The following is a 12,461-nucleotide window of genomic DNA, read 5'->3' as shown; positions in this document are numbered from 1 at the left end:
TCTCAAAAGGAAGAAGAAATATTTAGATGAGTTAGATGAGGTATGATTTATTATTTTTAGTTTCTTATTGTTATGTTCAACTCATTGTAATGTATTTTTTATAAGGAGCCTAATGCTTAGACTATAAATTATCATATTATCTATTATATCAATTTGGATACGTCGTTAAACATCTCATCATAAGAATAGAATATGTAATTACACTAATAATAATATTCACTAGTTCAAGTGACTATTTATGTTTGAGTAACGTTTGATGATTTCATATAACCATATTACTTTTTAAATCAAATGATCTAAAAAAATAAAATAAAAAATCTTAGATGCACAAAATTGATGATTCTTACTCTTTCTAATTAGTATTATATTTAATTTTTTCTAAGTCTTTCTAAACTACTTACTAATTTTAACACTGATATAATTTTGTAGAAAAAATAATTACTTTCCAACATCGAGACGCGTTAGGTCTTGATATTAGTTGATTTTGAATTTCTGATGCACTAAATAATCAAAATTCATCATAACATTAGTTGAACATATATTATATAGTCACTAATTATAATAAATTTTTAAAATTTATCATCACTTTTGATTAAATAAATTAATTTTTTTTAATTTAATTATTATTTATTATATTAAATCATCATTTGAAAAGGATAATAAATCAATATAATTAATTAATAAGAAGCCATTTGAAAAGGATATTAAGACTCTCCCATCAGATTCAATATCCACAAAATTCATTATAATAATAGTGAAGTGGGTAAACACTCATCAGTTGATTACTTTGGCTACGATTAACAATTCTTGAGAGCGAGGATGTGAAGAAAAGAGATGAAATGTTAGTCGAGGAATACTATTTGATTCATTTATGTCGTTCAAGTACGAGTAAGATAATTAATGACTTCGAATAGATGATAGAAAAGAAGGGATCCATTAATTAACACAACTTTCCTAACAATACAAATTAATTTCATGAGACGAGCATTGTGGCGCGAACCCTCTCGTACTACAGTCTATGCGGCCGCGTCCACAGAGCAGGATATTATATGCGGACGCGAGGGCTTGATGGGCCTTCTTATAGACCCCAATAAAGATTGGACGCGTGGCATGGCCCCGCTCCATTGGGTGTGTGGCCTCGTGAGCCGTAGGCCGTCTCTTTGCTTAAACGATTCCATAATATAATGACAAATCAGCTCTTACCACGACCACACTTAAGGCGATAGAGAATGATAAGATGAGGAGAGGCTGCGGATCAGCAGGAAGTAACCCGAAACGAGCGTCTCAGGAGACGCGTCCGTCTCCGACAACACAGTGTTGGTTGGTTTCCTTTTACAGGATCCCATAACCGTCACTTTTCCCGCCTTATTTAACCCCCGAGCCCTACTCGCATTCATTCTCCACACACTGACGTCGATCACCTTGTCCACCCCTTCACGCTCCGGCCCGGCCACCACAGCACACCGTTGTGTCGGAACGCCGGGTTGTGGTATGGACAAGCCTGATCGATCCGACGCCGAGGACGACATCCTCCGTTATCTCAACTTCTCCGACCCGGAACCTCTCCCGCTGCCGCCGCCGCCGCCGCCGCTCCCCAATGACCACCACCCTGCGCGGCTGGACCAAACTCCGGAACCAGCGTACGATGATTCACCCGTGTGGGGTCTCAACTACGAGTCCATTCTCCAGGGTGTGCAGGATTTCGACTCCGGAGAGGGTAGTTCCAGGAACACCGAGGTCGTCGATCCCGTCTTCGTCCAGTTCCAGCCGGGCCAGTTGGACTGCACCAACTGCTGCGTATTAAGAGAACTGGTTCATTCCAACGGTACGCATGTCGGAACCCTACGTTTCATCTTCTTGGAAAGGAGAGCGGAAGGTGCAGTTACGTTCTAGTAATCCTCCGTGTGTGATGCTTGTAGGATTTCAGAATGTGAAGGTTGTGGTCCATGGAGGTCCAGGCTTCTTCACCCATGCGATATTTGAGATAGAACATCAGGGCGAGATGGGTCAGCATGGCACTGTGGATTTCTACTACATCAAGTAAGACTTGGTTTCGTTGTCCTCGTGCAAACCCACTTCATGGCCTCGACGGTGATATGGTGGTTTCATTTCTTGCAGTCTTAGCACGCAGACGGGCGCGTGGGTTGAAGGGTTTCTGAAGATGTACATTATGTTGTTGGATGCTGATGGCTCCGTCATCATGCAGGACACAGCGACACCATATTACAACGCCCTCTGTGGTGGCGTCAAGACGGAATTGCCAGATTACAGTATCATGGAATCATGGTTGCAGCCATCGGAGCAAGCTCCAGGTGAGGCACTTATGCATGCATGCACACGTACGTGCTTTCGCTTCAGTGTGAACTTTTCCCTTATGTTAGCAGGTACTGTTCCTACGGAAAACACATCTCTTTCTATTGAAGCACAAGCCCCCATGGTTGCTTCGGCCAGGGCAAAGATCAAGACTGGACTCGCTGCGCAGGTAATAGTAATCCGTCGATCTAAACATGCTTTGGTGGGGAATAGGAGTGCTTCTCTTACTCGTATGTTGACTCGGGTGGGTGTGGTGAGACAGAGAGAACGTGCACACAACATGAGCCTGAAGGAATTGGCAGATTACTTCCACCTCCCCATAGCAGACGCTGCAAAGAGGCTCAAGCTCTGTTCCACTGCAATCAAGCACGCCTGCCGTCGAAATGGAGTGGCCCGCTGGCCTAGCCGAAAGGTTAATTCTCACTCGATCGTCGCTCCATTCCCATCTATCAATTCGCTCACTATCTTATATTCTTCTTATCTTATTGACAGATCAAAAGCATCGACAGGCAGATAGCGATTTTGGAGAAGCAGCTGTTGGGCAGCAGTCATGAAGCGATAATGGAGAAAATTAATGAGATCGAGAAGCTAAAAGCCAAAAAGGAGAGATTGTATGCCGGCCTGGAGTCATAGATAATAGCTATTTATTTCGTTATGTCAGTTTTGCATTGAGCATTTTCGCTAGCTAAGCAATGAGTTCATGATCCATGCTATATTGTAAATTGTTTCGTCAGCAAAATATTTTATGATTCTTTTTGGTTCCCCATTCATATCTACAATGTCATAAGATCGTCATCTAATCCATCTTCCACATGTTCAATTTTGGATCTCCTTCTTCGAGAACTCATCAACTCTTTTCACGTTGGTTGCTCATAATCAACAAGAGTCTGTACATTGTCATAAAACCATTTAAGCTGTCCTCAAATATTTTGAGTCAAAAGAATACAAAAGTAATCTGATTCCCCCATTGAGTTGTCCCACAAGTTGGGTAAACCAATTCAATCCAACATCAATGGCGTCACAAGGTTCCAACAAGCTTTTGAACGTCAATTTCGATTTGCTGTCAAATTGTGTTCCTGCTATTCTCAAATTTATCTCCAGGTTTAGCTCCAACCAAAATATGAATTTATAGGCGTATTTCACTTTACGGGAATTATCGTCTGAATTTATAGGCGTAGGTTGATCTTCTCTGACCATTTAAATATATCAGAATACACTTGATCACCACCACCCAAGTCTTCTCCAGTGGCTCCTGCTGCTACTCTGATAACATCCTCTATCAAAGCAAAGTTGCCCATTATATCAACATGGGCACCACTCTGTGTGCCCCGGCCTTCCAAGAGATTTGCTGGAGGAGCATGATTGTACTCCCTCACGTATGTCTTTATACCAGAGGGATTGAACCGGGTTTTTCCACGCCATCCTTTTGCACACATGTAACCTGCACTTAACACTGGCACGGTCTCGTCACCATCAGCCAAGTAAACACCACCCTGCAAGCAGTTTTGTTGATGTCCACCGTTGGCTGAGGTATCAATCTGAAACGGAATGTAGCACTCAGCAGAAGGGGATAACTTGTAAACATATGCTCTTTCTGTAAGAATTCCCACTCCATAAAGAGAATATATCTCCATATCGGGAGCATTTGGTAACCTGAAAAGGATAAGATTAAACATGGTGATTTGTACAAGCATAAAGAAATCAGGAGCATAATCTTGCTATCAGTACAATCATAAAGTTCCTCTATGATATATACAGGTTGTATATAAATGGTACTTTGGTGAGAAATATTAGTTGTATTCTCGTTGTTATGGACAATTTAATTTTGTCCTAAAATATCGAATTCCCAGAAGAATGGACAAACATGAGGTATCAAAGGAGAATAATTGGGGCACTAGTGGAGCAGCAGCATTCAGCCAGAATACATAATGTAAACCATCCATTTCCAATTCTTTAAAAATTAAAATAAAAAATAAAGAACTAAACCCACTGTATAGACTGTGTAAATGGTATAGACTTTTAGAGTAACTTTGGATAATTTCTGGGAGATCTTTGTTTCATTAAATTACTATATTACTAAAAGTAATTTTTATGAGGAATAGGCCAAACAGCAAGCAAAATGTAAGGATATTGGGTTATTTTAAGGTGGAGCCTTACTTTGTCTCCAAGGGATTTGACCAATATTTATGGTGCATATACTTTGGGTCATCTAGATTATCAGCAATTCCATACGAAAAATGTTGACTTCCTCGCTGCATCATCTTTGGAGCAACAAAATGGAGAAGATCCAAGAGGGAACTAGCTGTATATGCTTTATAGTCAGCAACCGCTTTGATTCCTGCCCACCCCAATTCATGGTACTCCGTCCAAATTTCCCGACATGAAGCATTTGAATGGGCAACATTGTTTCCCTTAACTGCACCCTGTATTTACAGAAGAATACATCATTGTAAAAGCATGTAGAATGAGTTTTAACAAAATATGACTTTATTAATCCAACTAGCTTGATCACAAGCAATGACAGAACTTGCGAATTTATGCAAGCCATAAAACAGTTCATCAGATTTAAAGAGATGGATATCTAAAATATGACATGCAAAGACAAATTCTTGACAACTAAGAAGATCATGATGTAGTAATTCCTGAATCAAGTGAAACTAACAATAAATGAAAAGTAAACAGACAAGAACCACCATCGTATCAACCAAATGGCCAGGAAATAGAGCAAAATTCATAAACATTGACCACTTCGCTCCTGCACAATGTTTGGGTGACGATGTCCTCTATCCATGCTCTTAGGGCCACTGCAGCACTGTATCATGTTATAAGCTTTATTTCTTATAATAAAATCCCAACATTTATTATAGTTTGTGTTGAACTCCCCTTTGAGAAATTATGCACGTGTGGAGTAGCCCAAGACCTTCATTCTTGCAATTGTTTGAGAAGATTATTTTTTTTTGTGCATGTGTGAAAATCATTCTTGCAATCATTTGAGAAGATTGACTTCTTTTGTGCATGACTCTGATAATCATTCTTGCAAACGTTTGAGACAATTGACTTCTTTTGTGCATGAGTGCGATAAATAAGTGTTGCACAAACAAAAACATTAACCTCGTGATAGTTGGGAGAGGTAATTTTTCTCCTCCCTCTCCCTCCCAAAACCAAAATTCAACTGGTAAATCAAAGAATCACCATATCACATCACTTGCAGCTATCCAAACAACCGTGTTATATCGCACTTGCAATTAGCAACTATATATGCAGGCACATAGATAGCTGTAATTGAATTGCTATTTGCAAGCATTTGCGTTTGCAACAGTCAGAATCATAGTGATAACTACAAGTATTATCAAATATTGAATTGACAAAAAAACAGGAGATAAATTGAACATTGGTATTGTGGGTGACCAACAAGCAGCGGAGGCACTTGCCATTATTCAATTATAAGATATTTCAGGTGGTGACTTGCTTATGCTAAACCTGACTAATTTAACATTAGATGAACAATGTTTCTTCAATTATTTTGGATTAACATGAAGCTCTCAGTGTACGCAATGTTTCATGATAATTTGCAATGAGCAAGATAAACAGCTGCCAGAAGAAAATATAAATTAACAGGTTGATTGTAGCCATATGTTAAATCTGAAACAATAATGAAATTCCTACATGCTAATGCATATGCCTTCTTGGGAAACAGGACCAACCAGTTACAGTGTATAATTACCCGAAAATCAATTTGCTGTATCTTGGCTGAAGGTGTCTCCGCAACATGTTTCCCAAAAGAAACAATTCTGCCATAGTTGACACTTTGTGATTGAGATTTAACCGTCTCCCCATCAACATCTTTGGAAGCCCCATTAACATCTTTGGAAGCATGAGAATCATTATTCTTATGCTTGGAAGTCCCATCAACATCTTTGGAAGCATGAGAATCATTGTTCTTATGCTTCTTGGGGCTACACTCATAGCCGCCTTCTGGCGACCAATCAAAACCACCCCAAATGGTATCACCACCTTTTGGAATCATGGACATAGTTGAATCCCATGTGCGAGTCATACGCATAACATGACGTAAAGTCTGAAGCCCCAAAAAATCAGAATCCAACACACCAGGTGCGATGGCCCTAACATAAAGGAATCATAAGGTTATTGTATTCGTTAGTTGGAAAAAGGACATAAACTTAAAAGGAAGGACAAGCCTTCGTTCAACAAACAAATCATCTATTAAAAGCCAAAATGTTACATCCTTTTTGTTTCTTTTTCTCATTAAGCTTCCTTCAGCACATTAATGATTTTATGATTTCACATGCATCTAGATCTGACAGCTTTAGTTCGTCTCTGATCAGCTACAGCTAGTCATGCTATGTAGGACTTTTCGTACAAGTTACAAGTAATTGTTTTTCAAGTAATGACAAACCCATGAGAACGGGCCTCTAAGAAGGAATGTTTTATTCTGGTATCTCCTTCCAATGCTTCGGCACAAATGAAGTCATCGAGGAGAGCTGCCAGAAACATAGCTGCAGCATAATTATAAGCCAATTATTCCGATAAATGATATCTCAAACAAATAGTTAATAATTTCCGTAAGCATTCACCCCTGTGTTCTATACGATGGCATATCCACAACTTTCTCGTACTAGTATTGCGCTCTCCTCTTACATCTTTCTTCCTGTCACTATTATTCGTGCTTTCTATAACCACTGGAGTAGAAGATGAGGCAAAGATTGTCCTCATGAGGTTGGCTGGACCACATCTGGAATTTGGAAGATGAATGCTACGAGTAATGGTCATAGAGCTTTAGAAGCCATCATTGCATTGTTGGTACAAATATTACCTAGCAGCAATAAAATGGCAGAACAGAGTAAACAGACACAAGAATGACCAGTTCAGCCAGTACAAGAGGATATGTTTCTACACTTAAGAAAAACAACCTAAAGATTTAGCATACCGAATTTTTACAATAATTTGAAGTGTAATGAAACAAGCATATTTCTTTTTAATATTTAATATGAGTCATAAATCATTGTAATTATTATGTTTAGATAGAGAATTTTCTAACAGTTCTAGTGTTTTGGATCCGTCAATCTTACATTTTTCATCAATTGATCGATTTGGGATCGAATCTTCCTACTCTTAACTCTGTACACCACATCTTAATTGGTATTCTTGACTCTGACAAAAATGAGTATTGCACTAACAAATTTAAAGATCAAATGTAACAGAAAAAGTTGCTTTCCAAGAGGTTATAACCAACTATACTTTATGTCAGAAGCAATCCTACCAGAAGTATAACGATTCAGAGAAACTATACAGAACAGCAGCATTAATAGTAGGCACATAACAGGAACTAGGCTACTACAACTAGTATGCATCAGTGGTTATGTACAAAATACTCAGTTATCTGAACAACATTTATATCTTCTGAAACAATATATATTATTCCCTAGTCAGCCACAAGTAAAAAATCCATAACCGATGGAAATTATTTTGAATAACTAATATCCAGGTAGTTAAAATGACAACTACCTTGCAACAGCAACATCTTTTGCTTCAGCTGAAAATAGTCCTGCAACTGCTTTTGGAACACCTAAAAATGGCCCTCCAATATTCATAACTGCTTTTATATGGTCTGCACACCAGTTTGGACCACCACCCCCCCCCATTGGAGCAGGTGCCTCAACCCACTTCATAAAATGCAAAAAGTACAAGACTCCCATGGAATGTGGAATAACTACCACCTTCCTTCCACCATTCGTAGAGACCATGAGTTCTATGTTACTTTTTATTCTGCTCAACATTTTATCACGTACCTGCACAACCAATTTTGAGATGGAAAACGGTAAAGAGATTGTAATTGGTTGGACAAGAGACTGTGGTAGATAGGATATAAGAAACAAAATTATCCGCAGGAGGAAAAAAAGAGTCCATAAGAGATCAACAAAGCAGACACTAACAAAATAATGAATATAATGGTTTAAGGAAATGTAAGAACCTCTGTGTTCTGAAATGACATTCTCCAATCATATGCAGCCATGTACATTGTCTTCTCTTCATAACCAATGCGAGCCAAATTAGCAATCAAAACTGCCCATACAAAGTATCCAGGAGCAAAATAATCTGCGGCAACAAGCCCAGTAACCGGCCTAACTCTTATTCCTGGAGGGTCCAATCCAGTTTCATTATCCAGCGACATATGTTCCACCCAACATAAGGGTCTGAGACCGTGGAACCACCGAATAAGAAATAAAAAATCACCATTTATTATCAGAAAATATAGTTAAAAGGATAAAGAACCTCATTAGAGATTATCAATAATTTTATTGAGGCAACCTGCAAGTTGTATCTTAGCTGAGCAAGAAGCAACAAGAAAAGGAGAAAAAAAAAAAAAACAGTAAAGTTGATTATACTTGCATATCAAAAAACAATGATGAGTATAACAGGAATACTACTGAAGATAGGAAAACTTTACTGCTTGTCTTGAGAGGAACAGAAGCAATCAATAAAATGAATGTCAAAAATAGTTGTAGTTTACAGATTGCATCAACTTTAGGCTCTTCTTCAGTAAGAATTGCCATGGTTTTATGACAGGATATATATAATGTAAACTTGACTCTACAGGTAGCCATGAGAGCGCATTAATATGCTCATTATTAATATCTAACAACTAGGAATAGATAAAACCGGAACTGAAGCAATTTTTAAGGAGCATATTAACAGTTGGAGAAAACTTAGAAGCCAGCCAATGGCTTTAAGATTGTGCAAAAGCAGGAGGAGATCAAACAAAATGCTAGGACATACAACAAAGATGTTGAGGAAATCAATCTTATACAAGATTATTTTAGGAAATTTGATTATTACGAGTGAACACTGTTCCCAAGAAGAATATTCAAAATTTTAAACAGTAAACTAGAATGACACACGTTAGGTTCTCAAAGCTAAAACTATAATTGAAGGGCACACTTATAAATACCAGGTAGTAGTACCAATAATTAAAAATTCCAGTAGCAAAACATAAGATACAAGTACAGAAGAAATCCTATTTAGAAACGTAATAGTATCAAGTAAATATTTCTTAGTTGTACATATATTCAAACAAGGAAACAGAAGACAATGCTGAGTCCTAGAAAAACTCTATAGAAGAGAAGTAAGGCCTTTCCCAAATTCATAAAAAGAAGTCCTTTACTGTCCAAATTGGAGCATCACATAAAAATCCAACTTGATCTGAACAAGAAGTTCAACTAAAGCAGAGCATCCAACAAATCAAGCATAGATTGAAGTATTATTGATTTAACATTTTAATTTGCTCAACTTTGTCAAATACTACAAAACCATAACAAATCCAATTCGAAAGATTTAAATAGAGGTCCTTTAGAATATCAGAAAAAGAAAAGAAGTGACAGTGTTTATGGAGTCTATACAATGTCTTGCTACAATATTTCTTGTAGTTTCGAATCAAGACAGGAGACAGAAAAATTATGGACTAATGAATTGTCTGCAGCCAACAAAGTTTACATTTATGCGGAATATCTTATTTTTACTAATGCAATCTACTAAAAAATCTCAAATTCTGAAAGATAAGCAACTACGAAAGCACGTACGGCAATTTCCAGTTCTGTAAAAAATTACTCCTTCCTAGCTTCTCGAAGCAATCTTGAATCTTGAAAATCCAAATTTTGGATGGAATCCAAATAGGAAGAAAACCCTAAGGCAGATAAATAGAAGTAGATAAAGGGGGTTGTCTTTGCTACCTCTTGTAGACCTCTCCGAAGGTTCCACCCCAGAGGCGCTTGCGGAAGAGTCCGTCGGCGCACTGGTGCCCCTCCCAGAGCTCCAGCCCCCCGGTGACGATCCCGGGCACGAACACCACGGGGTGATTTGCCTTGAGCCCCTCCTTCTGGAGCTTCACTCCCGGCGGGTCGGGAAGCGGGCCCGTGATGGCTTCCGTCACGTACTGAGGGAACGACGCCGGCATCGCGTTGTAGGAGAACAGCAGCAGCCACCACGCGGAGCAGATCACCCCGACGAACCAGCAGCAGCTGTCGAGGCACGACCACCGCCCCTTCCGCTCCTTTCTGACCTTCTCCGACGCCTTGGCCTTCTCTGTCTCATTGACCTCCGCCTTGGGAGAGCTGGCGACGGGGGAGGCGGAGGAGTGGTCTTCAGACGGCGGCGGGGGCGGCGGAGCCGGAGGGCCCTTCCTCCGCCTGAGCATCGCCATCTGATCGATCCAAAGGCAGAAGGATCGGACGAACTCTAACCCTAGGTTTCCGTAGAGATCCGGCGGGGGAGAAGGATTGTGGCGGCAGCGAGGGAGGAGGCCGCCGCGGGAGGAGGAACAGCCCGCAAAAAGTGGTGAATATAAAGCCTTCTTTTTCTAATAAATAGCAACCCGTTATGGTCTCAGGGAACGAAGTCTGATCAACGGTGAGGATTCAGTGAACAGCGACGACCATAACCCTCCATTCCCACCAATCAAAACATTCATTCTGTTGTGGGTCCCAAAGAGAACCGGACCCACCGTGGTACGATTAATGGAATTCCCGGAGTTGGCTTTGCCGTGAACCACGACCCACCTGACAGGTGCCCTGCACCTTGCGACACGTGGCTGTGGGTGCGCCTCTCGTGTCCGGGCCGAGGGAGCAAACACGAGACTAGTGTCAGTTCCCAAGGCATGGAAACGTGGGGCCCATGGACGCATAACCAATGGCAGCTGACGTATTCATGTTTCGTGGCGCGCTTTAGGTACATTGATCGCCACCGTGTCGCACAGCGGTAGGTCAACGACAGCTTGAGCAGACGGTCGTGTCAGGAATGATGCAAGCACCAGTTCGGACGAGTCTTCGGATCAGCTGTTTTATCCGGAGCAGCAAAAGAAGGGAGATGTTTGGGTCCCATCATTTTTATATTATTATTATTATTATGTTATACCTACAAGGAAAACCACAACGGTGTCGTCACACGACGAATGCCACCGTTTCTGCGAACCGGCAAGCTTAGTGGACCCCATAGAAACATCCAATCATGAGGTAGGTAAACGCGTGAGAGCAGTAGCGAGGAGAAGCAACTATCATCAACTTCAACCCGTTGGTATTCTCACACCATATAAATAAATAAAAGTAAATGTCAAATGGAGCATAAAAATGTGGATCGCTTATGGAATATTAAGAGGTAAAAATCTAAAATCAATTTGAAATATTCTCTGCATCTTTCATCAAGTTAAGTTTGCGGATGATTCTATCTCTTGCAATTGTACTTGCTAAATCACACAGTCTTCGTACTTCTCATTGTTATTATCCTATGTTGCACCTTCAAAATCTATGTAAAGATCAAAAACTTCTATGAAACTCAAATCACGTTGAAATATTTTTTCTTATTAAATAAAATATATTGGGCTAAATGATATTAGGTTTCTTGCTCCTAATCACCGTAGGTTGGTCATGATCAATCATCAACTGACACTCTTGCATGATACCGAGTTATCGAACATATTCATGAGTCATTGCATGAATTTTTTTAATTATCAATCAATCTTTTCTTGAACGCGTACTAATATCACGATATCGAGTCATAATTTAGACTAAATAAACCTACTCAATATGATTATTATTATGATACCTCTCGTATAATAGGTTGATTGTTCATTAAGATACTCATACAAGATCCGTCACGTTCTCATACTTCTCTAAAATATGCATGTCCCACTCACTTACTCTGCATGTTTCATCGAGTATATGTCACTGCACATCGTTTAACCCTCATGCAAGTTACTTTTTACCTTAATTTGTTCGTGCATTAAAATATAATTTAGTTATGTGATGTATCATGTTATAGAGTCAACATTTATTATGTATAAGAAAATATGAGGACTCGATAGGAGTTTTGTAAGATTAAATCAATGTCATACTTAACAAACTTAAGTTTTAATCATCAATACTAGGTGGAGTATTAATTTACAATAATGATTTTACAGACTTGTCGAGCATTATTCTAATACAATGAGTCATCAAAATCATTAATCATTATAATTATAAAATTATAATCATAAAATATCGAATGGACGTCCAACCGACGATATTATATTCGAATATCCATGTTTTAGAATTTCTATATCAACCAATAAGCATTCGATAACGCAATACTTTAGAATA

General features: G+C 39.3%; 1 protein-coding gene across 1 annotated transcript; it reads right to left on the bottom strand.

Annotated features, from left to right (window-relative positions):
• Positions 1-3,154: 3,154 nt before the first annotated feature.
• Positions 3,155-10,661, bottom strand: LOC135634177 (phospholipid:diacylglycerol acyltransferase 1-like). The gene is made up of 6 exons (XM_065144456.1): positions 10,062-10,661; positions 8,306-8,528; positions 7,840-8,123; positions 6,038-6,437; positions 4,471-4,736; positions 3,155-3,966 (listed from the first exon to the last, which is right to left on the bottom strand). Exons 1-6 carry the CDS (start codon positions 10,529-10,531, stop codon positions 3,480-3,482), a joined length of 2,130 nt encoding a protein of 709 aa, XP_065000528.1. The 5' UTR covers positions 10,532-10,661; the 3' UTR covers positions 3,155-3,479.
• Positions 10,662-12,461: the final 1,800 nt, after the last annotated feature.

The sequence above is a fragment of the Musa acuminata genome, chromosome BXJ3-3 (genome assembly GCF_036884655.1).
Source record: "Musa acuminata AAA Group cultivar baxijiao chromosome BXJ3-3, Cavendish_Baxijiao_AAA, whole genome shotgun sequence".
NCBI lineage: Eukaryota > Viridiplantae > Streptophyta > Magnoliopsida > Zingiberales > Musaceae > Musa > Musa acuminata.
This window is presented reverse-complemented; position numbering and strand designations above follow the sequence as displayed.